This window comes from Sinocyclocheilus rhinocerous, unplaced genomic scaffold (assembly GCF_001515625.1).
Source record: "Sinocyclocheilus rhinocerous isolate Xijiao unplaced genomic scaffold, SAMN03320098_v1.1 scaffold4081, whole genome shotgun sequence".
Taxonomy (NCBI): domain Eukaryota; kingdom Metazoa; phylum Chordata; class Actinopteri; order Cypriniformes; family Cyprinidae; genus Sinocyclocheilus; species Sinocyclocheilus rhinocerous.
The window spans coordinates 49,086-69,639 of NW_015662164.1; the positions used below are offsets into that span (position 1 = coordinate 49,086).

Sequence of the window (20,554 nt, forward strand, 5' to 3'; positions counted from 1 at the left end):
GCATGGACGTGATGTTGTCTGGGGGTTTGGCAAAAGGAGAGTGGGACGGTGGGCGGTGCTCGGGGTGGTGACTGAAGGCGGTGACTGTGTAGTTCTGACGTCAACTTTTTACGGAAATCACAACGGTTCGTGAAAAATCACAGCTACTTTAAGCAGGCTGTGTGAATTTTACTGTGGACTGACTGTTTTGAAACTTATATGGTAGTTACATAGCACCTAGACCTCAGTTATCATGTTTTGACAATATGGGACCTTTAAAAGAGGAACTGGTTTGAGAATGCCACCAAAGCAACTTCTGATCTGGATCCAACAGTATATGTCACTGGATCCACTAAAATGAGCTTATAAGAAACTTAACCACTAAGTTTGAAAATAAAATTGAGGACAATGCACTAGCCACACACTTCTAACTGCAGTTCTCTAACCAGTTAGACATTGTTGTGCTGATAATGAGCCCATTATACACTAATGACACCTGTAAGTGTCTACTCTAAATCTCATCTTCATTTACAAGAGCATAATGTAAGGCAGGTTAAACAGCAACAAAATAAAACTGAACTTCTGATCCTTTATATAGCAACTGAATGGACTGTTGTTATCATGGCGAATACATGACATGCAGTCCCTTGTGATTTTAGCTTACTTTTAAAAACAGTAATTATTACAGAAATAATATACTTTAAAAACAATAATGCTTAATTGTGAATTGAATGCAATGTTATTGACACTTAATTGAATGTTATTTACAATTAAAGTGTATTATAGTATAAATTTATATTAAATGCTGTTTTTTAAGTGCTTTTTGACTCTTTTTTTAATTGTGACTTAAATACAACTTTATATGTAATTTCATAATTGCTTCTATTGTCTTTGAAATATGGTTAAAGTGTACTTCCAAATGTACTGACATAGTAAACTAAAATATACTTTAGTGAAATATAAAAGTATAGTAAAATATACTTTAATGTCATTGAATGCCATTGAAACTTGTATGTCATGTATTTAAAAATATATGTCATTTGTAATGATCAGGTGACTTACACTAGTACATTTAAAATATTAACTTTTAATGTAATATCAAATAACAAACTACACCGAAAAAAAATGATTAATTGAATTTACTAAATTTTTTAAGGTAAGTAGTTGCAAGCAATTTATTTTAGCTACATTTAAATAAACAAATTTAGTTTTTTTAAATGTAGCTAAAATAAAATGTTTGCAACCACTTACCATAAACAATTTAGTATCATTTTTTTCAGTGTATAGTTCAAATAATCAAGTACTTGCTTTAGTATGTTAGTCAACATCAAAATAAGCGTATTTCTTTAAAGCACGACAAAACGTTATTAAAATATAGTGATTTAAAATATAATTTAAAGTAAAGCTTTTAATTTGACATTATTACAAAGTGCACTATTTAAAAGTGTACTTAAGTGAGAGTTTTTAGATTTCTTGATAATAAAGGCTTTTTAATTCACAAGAGTGCCATGGTCATTCTGAAGTATTTTTTGATAAACCCTAGACCAGAGAGCACCTTGACCTTACAGCACCAGAACCTCGAGAAACACTATACTGTTGGACTTTGTGTACTTAAGTGTGTTGAGAAACATACTTTAAGTACATACTTTAAGTTGCCTTTTATTTCATTAATATTATAATGTCTACGAGTCTACAAGTTTATAAAATACACTTATAAGATTCGAAACACACTACAAGTGCACATTCAATACAGTTAAGCACACTTATTTTTCACGAGGGGTGTTATGTCAGCAAACCCACCTGCGTCTGAAGAGGGTGCCCAGGTGACACGGAAGATCCCTCGCAGACACTCACACATGGCAGAAGACAAGATACACGCTCACGCACACCGAACACGCATCCCACGCACCACTGATACGGGTCAGACCTCGGGAAGGCGTGCTGTGAGCAGATCGCTTCCAGCGAGCACGAAGCGGAGACGGTCACTGAGCCGTGAAGTGAGGGCAAATCGATACAGGACGGGGTCGGAGGTAGACACAGAGAGTGTGATTTCGGGTTTCTTTGTTGGGGGGCATGTTGGTGTCAAAAGTGAACGAGAATGCGGTGGAGAAAAAAAAAGAGAAGGATGTGGACAGAGGTTGACAACAGGGAGACAGGACAGAATGCTGCATTAGCTGGCGCTGAGAGTCAGCAGTTTGCGGCCCCCTGACTAAAGCTCCTGTCTTTTGTTCATCAGTGCCGTAGCTTTAGTCCCGGCCCAACAGGGCCTTGTTATCGGGCTTAGTGAGAAACAGCTATCAGGGCTTCTGTCAGACAGAGCTCAACAGCTCCCACAATATAATTAAAAGAAAAACACATTCCCTCACTCACAGTCACAAACAGGCATCACTGCCAGCACACCTCTGCACTTCCTTCACTGCCATTGATTCTCAGATTGAAGAAAGCTGTCAAAAGATATACAGGACAATATGCATGATTGTGGTTATTTTGAAACAGATAGATCCGGTCCTGATTGGTCAAAACAGCATCCCAGTTATGCAATATACACCAAAGACCAACATTAGTTTACATGTCAAGGACTAGATCTAGAAGTTTGACACACTACATATGCAGTAATTGTTTTTAAAAAAGGCAGTGTGTTGGGTTTTGATACTTTTAAAAAGTGTAATTATTATGGAAATATACTTTAAGTGCAAAATGAATGTAACATTTTCAGACACTTAAAGTCCCCATGAAATCAAAATTAAAGTTTTTTGGGTGTTAGTATCAATATGTTAGTCTTAAGGTGGTCGGCGCAGACCACAAAATGTATCGGCGCTATTTGAATTCTGCACAGAATGCTATATTTTATAGCAATATGGATGAGATTGTGGCTGGCATACCCTGTCAAATGCGGCTTTACGGAGCTCTTTCGCGCTGTGTCACGCTAAGCACCGCACCGCGCACACACTCTGCTCCGGTCCAGAGACACGATAGCACGGAGCGGATCACATGCGCGAGTCGGCGCAGACCACAAAATGTATCGGAGCTATTTGAATTCTACACAGAATGCTATATTTTATAGCAATATGGATGAGATTGTGGCTGGCATACCCTGCCAAATGCGGCTTTACGGAGCTCAACGGCTCTGAACGGCTCTAGCCCAAGCAGTGATATAAACGAACGCTATTGGCTATTTTAAAAAGGGGCGGGGCTGCTTGATATGTCCCGCCCTGTCTTCCTGTTTCAGTTCAAATGACGTCAACACATAGAGTAATGCTGCGTGTTTCTAAGCATTTCAGGGGACCTTTAATTGTATGTTATTTACAATTACATTAAAATGTGTTAATAGTTTCAATTTAAATGCAGTTAGATGAACTTAAGAGAACTTTCTTGACCTACTTAAGTAGGGTTTAAGTACAGTGCAACTTTCTACTTGAATATATTTTCAAATGTAATTTATTCCTGTGATCAAAGCTGAATTCTCAGTGTCACTACTCCAGTCTAATGATGCTGAAAATTCAGCTTTTCATCACAGGAATAAATTTAATTTCAAAATATATTCAAATAGAAAAGAGTTATTTTAAATTGTAATAATGTTTCAAAATGTTATTGTTTTTTTTTTATTAAAAAATGCAGACTTGGTGAGAATAAGAGACTTATTTAAAAAAATAAAATGTTTAAATCTTAATTATTCCAAACTTGTATATAGTTTAAATGCAGTTAGTTGAACTTAAGACAACTTTCTTGACACACTTAAGTTGGATTTAAGTACAATACATCTTTGTATGTATTTTCACAATTACTTCTATTGTCTTTTAAATATGGTTAAATTGTACTGCTGGATGTACTGACAAGCATTTATGGTACACTAAAAATATGTCATAATGTATAAGGAATTGAAACATTTGTAATGATGACATTGCAATTTATTACATTTAAGATATATTAACTTGAAATGTAATATTAAATAATATTCAGTTAAAATTACAAAATACATTTTAAAAGTGTACTAAGAAAGAGTAATGGAAATATGCTCTTTAGTGCCCTTTTATTTCATTAATATTATATTATATGCATGTACAGTTTTGAAACCACTAAAAGTGCACATTCAATACAGTTAAGCACACTTATTTACTTTTTTTCTCAATGTAAAGCATGGCCTCTTGTATATTATTGCCCAATTATGACAATTTAATTTTTGATATTTATAACTGGAACAATATGTTGTGTGGTAATAGTGGGTTTCATCATCCAAGGCAAAACTAAAGCAATTTTGAAACAGACCGTAAATGCACATGTGGCAGATTATAAACCAACAGCCTCCCACTTAAACCATTTTCTAGATGAAGCCGCTTGAATAATCATAATTTTTCACACATTAGAACCACAGACTCCAGGCTCATGGTATTTCATTTGAGCTATGGTGTTTGTAAACATATTTATAATTCATGCTCAGTGAATAATACTGTCTTTAAAATGCATGACTACCTCGTACAACAACTTAATCTACTTTTTTTTGGAGTAAAGGCCTCAGTAAGAGCTGTATACTTCAGCCTAATTAATACACACCATAAAACTTAATCATTCTACTGTGTTGAACTCAAAGTCTTTTAACTATACTAAAAATACTTCATCTGCTGTGCAGACCACAAACACATGATATCTATCTTTTGACCAGAAAGTAAACTGTTCAAATCAAGATTATTCATGAACAGCATCTGAATCAAAGGGTTATTTATTAGCATTGCTCCACTTTGATGAAAGCAAGTCAATCATTATAGCCTTCACCTGTAAACTGAAGCTCACTCACAAACAAAAGATCAAAACATTTCAGCAGCACAAGGACTAAATACAGCAAATGCGTTTATTTAACAGGCAATGGCACAGAAACATTCAAAAAGTAAAATGTTCTCTACAAAACCTAATTCACAATTGTTTTGTATTACAATATGATAAAAAAAAAAAATCAGAATGGTATTATGTTCTTCCAGTAAATGTTTTTAAACATAATCAAATGTTTTTGCAAAAATATGAAATCAGACAAAAATTGAACTGGTTAATTATGAATATTAATAAGTAATGAAGTAATACACTACAGGTCAACAGTCTCTTATGTTTACCAAGGCATGCATTTATTTGATAACAAATACTGTAAAAACTGTTTTCTATTTGAATATATTTTAAAATGTAATTTATTCCTGTGATGAAAAGCTGAATTCTCAGTGTCACTACTCCAGTCTAATGATGCTGAAAATTCAGCTTTTCGTCACAGGAATAAATTTCATTTCAAAATATATTCAAATAGATAAGTTATTTTAAATTGTAGCAATATTTCAGAATTTTATTGTATTTTTGCTTTGGTGAGCATGAGAGACTTCTTTTAAAAACATAAAAAAATCTTAATTATTCCAAACCGGTAGTGTATATCATTTATCAAAAGTATACACATCAATTAGGCTGCCAATTTAGATTGGAATCTCCTATAGCGTCATTTTGAGGGTGTATGACCACATCCCACCTCCACCCATCTTCCCCTGGGTGGCACACACACCCACTCTCTCCAGAACACACAAACACACACGCTAATGCTGTCCGGATGATAATTAAAGTGCAAGAGATTTCACAGTCACACAGAAAGAAAGCTACAGTCTCTCAATAAAATACTGTAGATGCTGAAATGGTTGAGAACCCAAATTAAACCCCAAGCTGTGAGCTAGAAGCATTGTACCCTTAAGTAGTACATTTTAATCAATTTTGAAAACAGGTTTGTTCAATATTTTTGCATATTGATTTTTATTATTATCAATGTTGAAGACAGTTGTGCTGCTTAATATCTTTATTGAAAACCATGATACAATTTTCCAGAATTTTTTAATGAATAGATGATTCAAAAGAGCATCATTTATTTGAAATAGAAATCTTTTGTAACATTATAAATGTGACCCTGGACCACAAAACCAGTCTTAAAGGGTTAGTTCACCCAAAAATGAAAATTAGGCTGTGTTTTACATGCTCCCGAGGCATCCTAGGTGTATATGACTTTCTTCTTTCAGACGAATCCAGTCGGAGTTATATTAAAAATTGTCTTTGATCTTTCAAGCTGTTTAATGGCACTCAGCGGGTGTTGCAGTGCATCAGTCCAAAAGAAGTGAAATAAAAATTGCCCATCCATAAAAAAAAGTGTCTCACACGGCTCCCGGGGGTGAACAAAGGCCTTCTGTAGCGAACCGATGCGTTTTTGTAAGAAAAATACCCATAAGAAGCAAAGTTTCCTTACTTTAGCAAAGGAAAACAAGTCTCCTCTTGGCTTATATCGAAATCCTCTGACATTCTTCTTTACAAATTCTCGTTTTGTACTTCTAATTAGTGACCGTTGTTTTGTTTCGATCTCTCCACGTGCGTCACTTCTGAGCAGCGCATGCGCAAAGCTGACCTCATACGTCATTCCCCCGGAACTGCTTCTGTTTACAACAGTGAGTGCAAGCTAGATTCAAGTGATTATTACATTTTGAATATGGATATTTTTCTTTCAAAAACACATCGATTCGTTACAGAAGGCCTTTGTTCACCCCCCGAAGCCGTGTGAGACACTTAATTTTTATGGATGGGCGATTTTTATTTAAGTTCTTTTGGACTGATGCAATGCAACACCCGCTGACTGCAGTTTTTACAGTATTTTCCATCAAATAAATGCAGCCTTGGTGAGCCTTGGTGAAGAGACTTCTTTCAAAAACATCAAAAAATCTTTTGGACTTAGAAATAGTCTCATAGTTGTACTAGTGACTTTTTGCGTTTTTGAAGCAGACTGTGGACACAGCAAAGAAGCTGATGAATCACACACACATCTTCTGTTTTAACTGAAATGACAGGAAAATAGTTAATCCTGTGATCTCGTGGAGGTCCAAAAGTCTCAATGAAATCACACAGCAGTCATTTTTAGATGTCACAGCCAATTTAAAGAGGAGGGTAACATGCTCGTCTTGTGTATAAACACAGGCCGTCCTTGCAGTGACCCTCAGCCTCAGTCACAGACACACCCTGACTGACCACGTACAGCGGCACGGCTCGCTCCCCTTACCGTCATAGAATTATGCATTCTGTAGCCTTAATATGGACCCTTTCAACCATTTAAAACTTGACTGAAATGATATGATGAAAGATGTAGCATCAACCTCTCTGAGCTTGTAATGATGACCAACTGTACATTACGCCTAATGCAGTACTCAGAGTTCAAATGATTACATTTAAGTTATAATTTCCCTGTGAAAAAGTAATGCACTTTAAAATACTTTTAAAAGAGTATTAAATAATATAAAAGAATATACTTAAGCATGAACTGAATGTAATGTTTTTGGACACTTAATTGCATGTTAATTGCAATTAACAATGTATTATAGTTTAAATTTACATTTATTCATTTAGCAGATGCTTTTATCCAAAGCGACTTACAATTTGGGGAATACATCAAGCGATTCATCTTAAAAAGGCAAATAGACACAGGAAGTGCTCGTAATACCAAGTTTCAGGCATTGTTCAAATAAGTACAAGCTAGACTGGGGATTAAGTAAAGAGATTTTAAGGTTTTTTTTTTTTTTAGGATGAAGTCTGATGGTGACGAAAGAGATGAGTTTTTTTTTAGCTGTTGCTTGAAATTTGTCAGGGAAAATTGATATTAAATTAGTTGACATTAAAAGCACTTTTTTATCCTCTTAAGTGTGACTTCAGTACATCTTATTTAATTTAATAATTACTTCTATTGTCTTGGAAATATTGTTAGCATACTTGCGAAAATACTGTTATGGTTTCACTGAAAATTGTATGTCATGTTTTCAGTAATTACACATTTGTAATGATAAAATTACAATTTTGTTAATTTAAAATATTTTAACTTTACAAGAAATACTGAATAACACACTACAGTTTAAATTACTATCAAGTACTTTACATGTGCTTTAGTGTGTTAGTCAACGCATCAAAATAAGTTTACTTAAATATTATTACAAAAGGGACATTATTACAAAAGTGCACTTTTTAAAAGTTTACTTAATGCTTACTCTAAGTACACTTCAGTTGCCTTTTATTTTCGTATATTACGTTAGCTGCAGGTGTTTTTTTAAAATGTACTTTTAAGTAGCGAAGTACACTACAAGTGCACATTCAAGCGCACTTCTTTTTCACAAAGGTAGCCTACTCTGAAAAGAGTTTTGTCGCAATAAAATGGTATGTAGAATATTAAAACTTTGCCGTTAAAAAAACTGTAAAAAAAATCTATACAGTTAGTACCAATTATCAAGTGCTAAAATCGTTAATGGAATCTGAACTGTTACTGTAACAGACATGTAGGCTAGGTGTCAGATTTGTGGTTTACATACTGCCCTCTGGTGTAAAGTTATATGCTGGACAAAAGAAGATAATAAATCTGGAATGAACTGCATATATTTTTTAACATTAGTAATAGAAGCAGAAATATTTAGCTTAAGAATGACATAGGCTGACCATAAAAATACGCAAAATAAAATATAGCCTACCTCTTTTTTTACTGAACACCAATTTTAGAGTGAATACCAACAAGTGTCTAATGGACAAAATCCAGGCATTCATTTCAGCGTCAGTGTAAAATTACCTATCTCACATCTCATGATGTTAAAACAAGCGCGACTTTACATTCAATTTTCATTGTGAGTGCATAAAAAAAACTAAAATAATAAGTAACACCCACCACTGCTGCCTGATTAAATGAGATGAGCCATAACACTCAAATCATACAGGTATTGTTTAACGTAATGTACATTATTCCATGATTTTTGACTGTATTTCTTCAGTAAAATCTCAACTTTAAATGGAAAACAGCTAAAAACACATCTCTTCCATCTTTATTTGACCCTCTAACTCGAGCACTCTCTATTCTAATTCTATTTTATCTATTTGAGTTCTTTTTTATTAAAAAACATGACCCTTTAAGACTTGCACTCTATTTGTTTTCTAACTGCTTGTTTTCTATAAAAAATACTTCTAACACTAGCTTTCTCTATTCTTTTTCTATTGTTTTCTTTTTATCTATTATATAATAATAATTAAAAAAAAAACTGTGTTAGGCTAACTGAGACTTGTCATAGCACTTGCTTATTATTGCTCTTTTGTTGATTCTGATTGCTTCCATCGTCCTCACTTGTAAGTTGCTTTGGATAAAAGCGTTTGCTAAATGACTAAATGTAAATGTATGTGATATGAAAGAATAAATCAATCAGAAGAACATAACATGAACATTTTAAATTGCAACTGAGATAATAAGTTATTAAACGTAGAGAAAAGTAATTAAAGGGTCATATGATGCGATTTCAATTTTTCCTTTCTCTTTGGAGTGTTACAAGCTCTTGGTGAGTGAGTGTGGTGAAAGGGTGAGTACTTCTGATTTGACTTGTTTTCATGGCATGTGTTATAAATGCATTGTTTGATGGAAGTCCAGGAGAATCCATAATTCTTTTCAGAATCACATACAAATTCTATGCTACGACAAGAATGTTGCAATACCAATCTACAGCCATTTGAACAATGTAAAATGACTTAGAAATGACTAGAAAAAAGTTGCATTAGACCAAGTGTTTCTTTATTTGTAACAGTTTACACTTTCGTAAAACACGCAGCTCCCAAAAACAAAAAGAGATGTCAAATGTAAAATGAACTTAATTTGAAAAGAAACTCCCTTGAAAATGCTTTAAGGTTCACAGCCAATGAAGTGTGCGTATTTTTAAAAAACGAAAATGTTTTAAAAGTTTAAAACCGACTCACACATCCCTCATTACTACTCACTGTTCCTCTTTATAATGATGAACATGTCTGGCAATGACTCTTTTACATGAACACCAAGACATTTTCACTTCCAGATTAATAGACATAATAAAAAACCCACATACGTCACAATTTCTCACCTTGCAAGTCTTGAAGAAAAAACTTTTGTGTGGTGTGAGTGAATTAAAACAGTCAAGAGCTGCTGGCCAATAGTGGTGACACGACAACAAATGCGTTCAGACACACACGAATGCCTTCAGAGACGTTCATGACAATAGACTGGTTACTAAACCCTGCTTCTTCGAGGAGTCGGATCTGATTTTTTAAAAACATGAATACTGTTGAGATGATTTTTAAATGCAGCATTTGAAATCACTTTCAATGAAAATACGATTTTTCCTGAAAAACTATGTTAGAAATAATCAACAGGAAAGTGTTTCTGTTAAGAGGTATTGCATTGCATTGTCATTTAAAAGACATTTTGTGCAAAATATATGCAACTGGTCAGAGGTGAGAGTGACATCATTATTATTGAGTGCAAAAGTAGCTCATGGTAAGATGGCCAGGGAAGCTGGTATTTTAGAACCCAGAAATGGAGCAGAACTCTATACTATACATGCCCTGAAAACCATGCCCCAGCAAATGCCATTTAACAGCGTTGTGCTCTCTCCAGCGCCCCCTGCAGCGTGAAGGCCACAGCACAGGCACAAGGCCTGGTCTAGCACATGTCTTTGCGGTTGGTTCTGTGGTTGATGTCAGTGCTGTACGGAGAGTCCCAGTCTCTCTCAAACACTGCCTGCAGCTGCTCCTGGACTGTAGGGGTTGTGGCCTGAGCCCAAGTCTGGTTCACCACTAATGCAGATCCAGCGGTGTTCACAAAGTAGTCACCTGACCAGTTAGACGTGCCTGGAAAGTACGGAGGCAGTAAGTATAGCAACAGGATAATATTCAACTATAGACAAATTTTCTGATCATTCAGGTCTTCAGAAGATAAATTTGTGAAGGGTTCAGCTTAGTGCTGTCAAACGATTAATCGCATCCAAAGTTTTTGTTTACATAATATATGTGTGTATATTTAATATATATAAATACAAACACGTGCATGCATATATTTAAGAAAAATATGTTTATATATTAAACATATTTATATATAATATAAGAATATAAATGTATATACATGTAAATATTTTCAAAATATATACTGTGTGTGTGTGTATTTATATATACATAATAAATATACACAGTACACACACATATATTATGTAAACAAAAACTTTTATTTTGGATGCGATTAATCGCTTGACAGCACTATTTCAGATTTTTTAGAAATGCAATAAGAAGAACAGAATGTAAAAACGAAAACTAGTACCTATGTAAGCAACTTTATCTGTGACCATGTACTTGTTATGGTTGACTCTGGCATAGGGAATCTGTTTCTGTCGAGGGTTGGCAGGCACAGTAAAAATTCTCTGTGAAAAGAAAAATGGTTAGTTTTAATTTATTGCAGACATATTAAGCTTTTTCATTTAGCAAGGACATATTAAACTGATCCGAAAGTGAAAGTTAAGACATTTATGTTACAAATGATGTCTAGTTCAAATAAATGCTGTTCTTTTGAACTTTCTATTCATCAAAAATCCTTAAAACAATGTAATTGTACTGTATTTTTCATCAAATAAATGCAGACTTGGTGGCTTCTTTCAAAAACATTTAAAAAATCCTACCATCCCCAAATCTCAATGAGACTTTGTATGCAACGTGCATAAATGCAAGGCAACCTTATCATGGCCTCTGAGGTAATATCACACACAACCTGTCAAATACTTAAAGAGCACCTCTGGTGGCACTCACCACTTGAATGTCCAGCTTGCTCTTGCCCTGTAAGGAAGCTAGCGAGTGGAGGAAAGGGAACATGATGGGGTTGGTATTGTCCCAACAACTGATCAGCAGACGCACACGAACATCACGCTCATAAGCCACGCTCCGCAGCTGGGTATCGATATCTGCCCAGTACCTGCGGGGAATCAGGGAGAGCAAGGGTTAAATGTGATGGGCATTACAGAGTTAAACTTTAAAGGTTCAAAATGTGCAATGATCAGACAGCTCCATGTAGACTGAGACCATTTTGCTCCTGTGAACTTCTAAGTGATCTATTTGGTCCTTTATTGCTTCACTTGGACTGGGAGGGCCAAAATGCTAAACAGCAGGGTTATTTTCATTAACTACATATTTTCATTTTTTTCATCACTTTTTCACTACTACACTATTTCAGCTAGTTGGCAAAGCGAAAGTTATCCTTTTCTTTTAGTTTAAATTGAAGTACTAGAATAACAAAGTACAAAGATAACAACCTAAAAATAATTTTAACACATTTTTTTTTGTTTTTTGTTATTGAGATACTACAGTAGAGAGATGACAGGAAAGCACTAGGAGGAGAGAGGGGAGCGGGATCGGCAAAGGACCTCGAGACGGGAGTCGAACTCGGGTCGCCGTGAGCGCAGTTGCACTATGTGTCGACGCACTAACCACGAGGCTATTGGCGCCGACCTAAAAATAATTTTGTAACACTTTATTTTAAGGTGTCCTTGTTACAAATGTTACGTGTAATTACCGTATTGGCCCGAATATAAGACGACCCTGATTATAAGACGACCCCCCTTTTTCCAGATGTACCTTTAGGAAATATTAGCACAAAATTATGCATAATTACAACCTAACCCTATAGTAAATACATGCTGTTAATTAATATTACTCAGTACTTAAATGTATAATAACACTGTAACAAGGACACCTTAAAACAAAGTGTAACCAATAACTAAAGCTGAAGTACTAAAATAAAAAAAATTAAACGTAATAAAAACTATAGACGTATTAAAAAGAAACTAAAAAAAGACAACCCTAAACTAGAACTAAACTAAAAAGGAAATCAAATTAAAAATATTAACAATATTAATAAATATTAACTATAATAGTATATTAATGACACTAAAAACTGTGTATATACTATTTTTTTTAGATGCAAGAAATCTTTTTGGGAATGGGGAGGAACTTTTGAGCTTCCTCATGATATGCTAATTAAAATAAATGGTTCAAAAAGCCTATGATAAGCAGAGTTCATAATGAAGACAGGTGGCTTTAGGCTGCTTGGTTAAGAATGCATGAAGGAGGAGGCGGGGAATATACCACAGACCTTTTGTGGCTGGAGTACTCCATAGTAGGGAGATAGTTCATCACAGCGATGTAGACGAACTGCTGGGCATCAGCAATCACGCTGAGGATAGACTGCAGGTCTGGAGTCCGGCCCTCGGCGCACAGTGAAGGAGGAGAGCTCTGTGAGAGAGAGGAAAACTTCCTCAATAATGCCAAACAAAACTGCAAACAGCTCAGTAAACAACACCACAATAAGGAACAACAAAAGCCACAAAAATTCCACTGGCACTGACAGAACCGCACAGTGTCACATTCAGTTTTGTCTTTGCTTTACTCCCGTTCATGATTGAGCTCAGTTTATTCAGTGTTTGCTGGATCTCTCTTACTGATAGATAGACGCTGGCATCGGTCCCATTGAGTGACAGCTGCATGGGTGTGTCCTTGTTGTACAGGGTGGAGTATTTTTTGGGCCAGTGTGCAGGAACGGTCTTGGTCTGATTCAGGTACCAATAAGCCTCGAAGATCTTCCCAAGATCCTTAGCAAGACAGCTGCAGTCATACACAACCACACCCAACTCCTTCACCTGAGCATACATCAACATGCATATAAATCATACACAATACTACTGAGATCCCATGGAGATGAGAAATATATGGAGTATTGGTGCTATTTCTGTGGTTAAAAGTCTGAATACTTAGAAAGGTATACATTTATTTGATAAAAATACAGTAAAAACAGTAAATTGTGAAATATTATTACAATTTTAAATAACTGTTTTCTGTATGAATATATTTTAAAATGTAATTTATTCATGTGATGCAAAGCATCACATTCATCATTAAATGCAGAACACAAATCCTGAGTATGGGTTACCATACTTGGCCACATGTCACGTCATTTTCACTTTCACTTTACTCCAGTCTTCAGTGTCACATGATCCTTCAGAAATCATTCTAATGTGCTGATTTGCTGCTCAAGAAACTTTTATTATCACAAACACTTGCGCTGCTTAATAGTTTCATGAAAATCGTGATGCATTTAGTTTTTTTCAGGATTTGTGATAAAAAAAATTTTTTTTTAAAACAGCATTTATTTGATATTACATTACACTATAAATATTTTTAAAGCTTTTATTCAGCAAGGATGCCTTAAATCAATCAAAAGTCAATAATTTCTTTAAAAAACATACACTTTTGAATGGTAGTCTAATTATTTCTACTATATGAGAGATGTAGGAGTAGGAGAGGAAGCAAAAATTCCCAAACACTGATAATATTCATATCGCATATCACTAAGCTGAACCCTTCGCAATTTATCTTCTGAAGACCTGAATGATCCGAAAATTTGTCTATAGTTGAATATTATCCTGTTTGGGAATCAGGCTGTGCGATATTGAAGAAAAATGCGATATGCGATAACTCATTAAATAATGCGATATTCGATATGCGATACGATAATGCTTAAAGTGCCACATGCTCAGATGAAACGGTTTTACTCAGCTGTTGCTGAGTCAGTTCTGTGAACTTCTATAACTATCTTGTGTCATATATATATGGTTATTTGTATGTATGTATGTATCAAGAGCTCCTGTAAAACCACAACAAATTCCTTGTGTTTGCGCACACTTAAGTGGTGAATAAAGCTCATTCTGATTCTGATTCTAATATAACTAGCATACATGTTTCACTTTTTGTGAGAAGAAAGCACCCCTACAACAACTTCTGAAAGTGAACGGTAGTGTTTTACTCGAGCATTACATAAAAATGTCAATTTAACATTAGTGTAATCTTTTTAACATGAGTTTAGGAACTGAATAATAAAAAGGAAAAATACAACACTGCTTAGTATTTACTCTATGAATTCAGTATGCACTGATTCTTATTTAAGCTACAAAAGTTATTTAGGTAAGAGCAGTGAGTGATTTTCTCTTTGTCTTTTGTTCATGGCCCCAAATATTGCAAGCTGTAGCGATATGCATATTGCGATATGTACATTTGCGATATTTCGATAATTTCGATATATTGCACAGCCCTGTATCAAACTATGTGGCATTCAAAGGTTATTGGCCATAAACCTTAAAAAAAAAAAAAAAAGACTGACCTGTGTTAGTGACCTCCAGTCCATATTGGCGCTTCCTATGTAAATGTGCTTCTTATCTACAATCCAGAATTTAGTATGCAGCACACCTGACGTCAGCTCTCGCATATTCACCATCCGCACATCAGCTCCTGCAGAAAGTAAGGCATTCTTTAATATAATGTTTATGTCTGTGCTTATATACGTCGTTATTTTTAAGCTGTCAAGCTGACTAACCAGAATCAGTCAGGAACTTAATGTCATCCATAGGTTTTTTCTCTGATGGTTTATCGACTGCAATTCGGACAGAGACTTTCCCCGAGAGCTGCCCTAGTTCCTGCAGAATCTGCTCACCCTAGAATGAACAGCTCACTTGAGTAAGAAGTCACTAACACAGCCTATTATTCGGTGAGAAGTCAGTAAACGTCACATCCAAACCTGATTGGCTGTGGCCTCGTGTGTGTGCGTGTCATCATTTGCAAGAGTCCAGTAGAAGGAGGCGATGTCCAGACTGGTTTGAGCACCAGATATAAGGTTGAGCCAGGCTTCATATACGGACTGATGAGTGGTTGAGGAGTTAAACACCAGTCCCTCAGGAATACTCTCCACTAAAACAATCCTGTAAATGACACACATGGGCAACAAATCCATAAATGCAGACTTCATTGAAAGTGCAGCTGTGAAACGGCGTGCTATGGTTAACCTCATTTACCAGTGGACCGCTAAAACACTCAAAAACAAAGAAATGTGTGACACAATGATAAGTGCCCCAAATAAAGTTCCCTAGGTGGGCGTCTACCTGCAGGGATCAGTACAGGTTTCTCTGATTAGAAGATGCTCCTGCTCTCCAGATGATTTTGAGGAGGAGGAGGAGGAGGAAGACGTTGCCATGGGAACAAGCAGGGTTTGGAGTGACAGGAGTATCAACAGTATTGTGGTTAAACAGGTGAGGATGATCAGACACCTGTAATACTAAACACAGAGATGGATACGTTCACAATTCCTGGGCAACGATAGAGATATAAGAGATAATGTACAGTCACTGGTCATTATTACCAAAACAAACTCTAACAACAGTTATCATTCACATGATGACCATTATCCAGCTCATTACACAGATACTTATTAAAGCAATAAGCCCCAAGAAGCCGTGGTTTACAGTGAATTTATAACAGCTAAGGGGCGTTGCCTAAAACCCCCTTAGCTGTTATAAATTCACTGTAAACCACGGCTTCTTGGGGCTTATTGCTATTATAAAACAGTTATTCCATATACCGTACGTAGTACGGTTTCACAAAATAAAACAGAGCAAATAATGTGTAATGATATTAATAAAAACAGTATTCTTCCACCAAACAATGTAGTTCCTCAGAAACAGTTGTGCTTGCAACAAAGTGGTTGCCAAGCAACAGACAAAAATAAACAATGGTGTATGTTTTGTACACAAACAGCTTCGAATGTGGCTCAGCCAATCAGAATCAAGGACCGGAACTATCCGTTTTATAAAAAATAATTGGACATGTTAAATGATTTGATCTGAAACTATTTTATCACGTCAGAAGAAAAAGACCATATAGTGAAAAATGACGTAACGTGTAACTAACAGTAGTTATACAAATATATGTTGGCACCAAATCTGTTACTGGTTGATATTAGAGATTTCTTTTGATTTATCAGTATCAATACTGGACATACTGTACATCAGCTGATAATGGATATTTAAGTGTCCTAAGATTTTCTGAAATTAGTTCATTTCTGTAACTTTTTTAATGAAATCATATAAGACTTATTTCCCTATAGTACTAACAATAAAATTATGTAGCTAAATCTTTTGGGATTTTAGATCATTTAGATCTTTTTTATGTGTAAACTGTTCTATTTCACCATCATTTTTATAAGCAAATCTTATAAAAAATCTATACATTTATTTGTATAATTTATATAAGTTAAAACAAAGAAAATATGAGAATGTATCATGGGTTTGATTGCTGGCCATCTGGTGAAAAAAATCTAAATAACTTGACTTCATATCAGGTCAAAATCATGTTATGATGCTATCGCTGTGCAAGAACTCTAGATTTTAAGCTTTGAAAATATACATTTGTATGTTTAGACAATATCCGACTATTATATGTCAAAGTTTGATATATATATTTTTTATATATATCAAATATAAAAAGGTGTCATTTTTTAAAGTCTGTATAAGAGTGTGTGAATCTTTCACTCTGAATGTTTTACAGTCTCACCGCTTCATTTCCGTGGGTTTATTCAACATTGTGGCTAATACATACATTTTATTCAAGATATATCAGAAAAAATATTTGATAAATTTTGACTACGAACAGTCAATGTGTGACTTTTTTATAACCACTTAGACTCACCCAATTAAGCTTAATTTGTTGTTTAAACTGTACGTTTAAAAAAAAAAATTAAAAAAAAAATTGACTTCAGGAGAAAAAAAAGAAATTGGTTATTAGGGTTAATTATGCATGCTTATTTCTTATTTTTACTTGTAGATTACATTTCACTTTCACATTTGCTGTCATCTAAAGTTGATCTTTAAAAACACCAATAAAGTAATAATCTTTAGCTATTTTTTCCACATTGTACATTACGAAGTCATGACGCCTAAATTCAGTTGTAGCATTTAAAACAGGATCAGGTTTAATACCTTTTGTGAGCCAATATGTGTTTCTCCTCTGCTTAGCTCCACATCAACCATCTTGATCAAGACACAAAAATAAAAAGAATTGTGGTTATTTAAACACAGCGTCTTAAGTTTGCACATTAATTTATAAATTAAAACCACCAGATAACTCTTAAACAATAAGTACATTTAAAGAGCGTTGAATAATTGCAATCAATTCTAAATTGAAGAAATCAGTAATCATGTATAACACACCTTTTCGTATGGTACATCTGATTTCATTGTGTCGAGGTTCACCAGCACATCAGGAGGAAATACAAATCCTAAAAAATGAAAGATGAGTCAGTCTTGCTCTGGGGAAACTGTGTTCATGCAAGCATGTAAACTGGATGGTGAACATTTGTGTGCAATTCATTGTTCTGTCTGCTGTGTCCAGCACTTCTATAGACACAGGCTTTTTGCCATCTCATTATACCGAAAGAGCCAGACGTCAGCATTAGCGGTTCAGACTGAACAGCCCGGTGACTGATACACGAGTCTTGATGAGCTTGGCAAATCTTTCACCCGCATCTGATTTAAAAGTGGAAGTGTTTTTGAAGACGCAAGGAAAATGAAGAAATGTTGATGCTGTGCAGGTTATGAGTCATGAGCACAGGGTCACGTGACTGAGCTTGCGGATAGTAACATGATCTAGTTCTACGCTTTCTGTAATAGTTTGCGTAATCTTGTTGACAGGAGGAGAAAAAGCAGAAGAAAAAAAAAACGGTTTCATTTAACACACTCATAGTGTACAAATCAATGTGTGAATTGCTTAATTATGTCTAATCAATTTTCATAGTCCATTATAAAGGTTAACCCCATAAACCTAAGACTTTCAAAGGCCCTTAAGTTACTCGCATGATCAAAACTTTGCTGAAAAACCTGTTGCACACAATCTGCCTTCTGTCCTTTGCTTCATAGTTCACACTTTTTTAGCAAGTAAAATGTCTTTTAGCATAATTCTAAAAACATCCACCTTCAGCTCGTGGTTCACGAGATTTTTATAAAGTAAACAGCTTTTATATTGCTAGTAATATTTCAAGATGAACAATTATTGGACTGAAGTAACTTAGGTTTATTTCATTATCCAAGTTTTTTTTTTTTTATCATGTTAAAATATATCAAATATGATCTATCAGGCTTTTGAGGAGTGTTTATTTGTCCATCTCTCAATCCTCATTGTATTGCATTGCATTATATTTTGCCTCCACAATAAAAACTACAGATATTTGATCATAAAATCATTTTAATAAGGCACATTATTGGGAGATAAAGAGTGACAACTGATATGTATATCCAGTTTATGTAAAAATCTCAATGATTTACATTAAACGTTATCAGAATTTCATCTTACTTTTTGTCCATCTAAATAACAAAAAACCGAGCTCCATATTCTTACTATATCACACTTATATGAGACATAAAATCCTAATTTATCAAATATGATACTCAAAAAAACTTTTTTTTAAAGATTTTCTTTTATATTTTGACTAATAGTAAAATAAACTGTTTACATTATTATTTTTTTTACATGTCAGGATGTACAGGGTTAATAAGGAAGAAGAAACAAAGTCTGAAACTTTGAATTGTTAACAAGTTGCTTTAAAAAAAACTAAAAAACACATTCAAAAGGCCATATGTTTCACTCTTTCAGACACTCTTCTAATGGATCCCATGACATAACTGTGGGTAAATGAGAACATGGTCTCTTGTGCAAAATGAGTCCTCCTCACATGAGTCTAATCATGTCCACTAAGAAGTCCTGAAGATACTTCTATCAAATAAAAAATCCATAGTATCTGTGCAACTTAAAATGATAATTTGCCCTACAAAGAAAGTAAGCCAAACAGGTTTGGAACGACAGGAGAGTGAGTAACTGATGACAAAACATTTCTGGGTGGAATATTCTTTTAGCTAAGATTTGTGAATGCTATCTCAAACATTACAAATGTACTGCAACATTGTATACTGGCATATAATATAACCTGTCTAATAAACTGTATATCTAACCCTAGTGAGCTGTCTACCGAGATGATGATAAGTTACCCTAAAATGCCGTCTAGATAGGCAGCTTACTAGTGTTTGACACACAGCCATGGTCTATTTTTGCTTCCGTAAGTGTAGTGTACATACAGTAAAGCACACATCTGTAGTTGCTGTATACTGAATGCGCACACACAACCTTTGTCAACACACAGCCTTTGAAAAGTTTAAGAAAATGTTAAGAAAAGGTATAGGAAATGAAGGACATACCTGTGATCTAACAGCTCTCAAAGCAAACCATCCCGTCTGACACACAGCGGTAAATCAGCTGTCAATGAGCTCTATTTACAGACGAAAACAAGTGCTCTCTGTTTACAATAACGAGGTGAAATCGGCGTAAACAACGAGCACAGTTCTCTGTTTGCAGTACACTGTTGTCCTTCTTGAGCTCCTAGCGAGTGCACTAGCGTATCGGGCTCGCAAGAGTCACGTGATCACATTTAAGTAACCTATGGGTGAAAGCCGTGATAGTGACGTAGGCTGTAAAAATTCACTTCAGTTTGATCAAGGTTATGTTGAAGAAAACAGTTTTCTTATGGCTCATTTCATTGTTATTTCACGCGTTATTATCAGATTATTTTTTCACTGCCCTCCGGTCATGATTAGTAGTTCTGCTGTGTTTTATTTATTTATTTATTTATTTATGTAGCACATGATTTTATTTAGTACATTTCAAGTAGACCTACATAAAAGCAACACCGACTATATCTAAACTATGTTGCTGTAAGTTTTGAAATACATTATGACTAGTAAATCGAGATCTACAATTTTATGTAAATTAATTATAATTCCAACACATTTTTGTCAATTAACACGAATGTCTTTGGTTTGTATATTTGTTATAAATA

At 34.8% G+C, this 20,554-nt stretch overlaps 2 protein-coding genes across 4 annotated transcripts in view; both read right to left on the bottom strand.

The window, feature by feature from the left end:
* LOC107727692 (periaxin-like) overlaps positions 1 to 2,098 on the bottom strand; it is a 21,880-nt gene extending 19,782 nt beyond the window's left edge. Inside the window, exon 1 of one of the 2 annotated variants that reach the window (XM_016537643.1) lies at positions 1,780 to 2,098. In XM_016537643.1, coding sequence (XP_016393129.1) covers positions 1,780 to 1,837 — 58 coding nt within the window. In that variant the 5' untranslated portion in view covers positions 1,838 to 2,098. The remainder of the gene's footprint in view (positions 1 to 1,779) is intronic. The other variant, XM_016537644.1, reaches the window with a different exon arrangement.
* A 5,766-nt stretch (positions 2,099 to 7,864) lies between these two features.
* On the bottom strand, positions 7,865 to 20,131 carry LOC107727695 (phospholipase D3-like). 2 transcript variants are annotated; one of them, XR_001638382.1, is made up of 13 exons: positions 19,917 to 20,131; positions 17,880 to 17,947; positions 17,649 to 17,699; positions 15,777 to 15,949; positions 15,416 to 15,596; positions 15,215 to 15,332; positions 15,002 to 15,129; positions 13,287 to 13,484; positions 12,941 to 13,080; positions 11,602 to 11,764; positions 11,120 to 11,219; positions 10,127 to 10,656; positions 7,865 to 7,875 (listed from the first exon to the last, which is right to left on the bottom strand). XR_001638382.1 is itself a non-coding variant. In XM_016537648.1 (12 exons), the coding sequence occupies exons 2-12, from the start codon at positions 17,904 to 17,906 to the stop codon at positions 10,469 to 10,471; spliced, it is 1,467 nt and encodes a 488-aa protein (XP_016393134.1). In that variant the 5' UTR covers positions 17,907 to 17,947; positions 19,917 to 20,131; the 3' UTR covers positions 9,719 to 10,468. The 2 variants fall into 2 exon arrangements, 1 of the variants encoding a protein (XP_016393134.1); XM_016537648.1 differs by lacking the exon at positions 7,865 to 7,875 and having other exon boundaries at positions 9,719 to 10,656.
* Positions 20,132 to 20,554: the final 423 nt, after the last annotated feature.

What these genes read in the sequence shown, in the direction of transcription:
- LOC107727695 (XM_016537648.1), bottom strand. Translation starts at nt 17,906, where the DNA reads ATGAAATCAGATGTACCATACGAAAAG. An exon ending in TAAGTTCCTGACTGATTCTG is followed by an intron (nt 15,130 to 15,214) that starts GTTAGTCAGCTT and finishes TACTTTCTGCAG; the next exon opens with GAGCTGATGTGCGGATGGTG. An exon ending in AGATAAAGTTGCTTACATAG is followed by an intron (nt 10,657 to 11,119) that starts GTACTAGTTTTC and finishes CGTACTTTCCAG; the next exon opens with GCACGTCTAACTGGTCAGGT.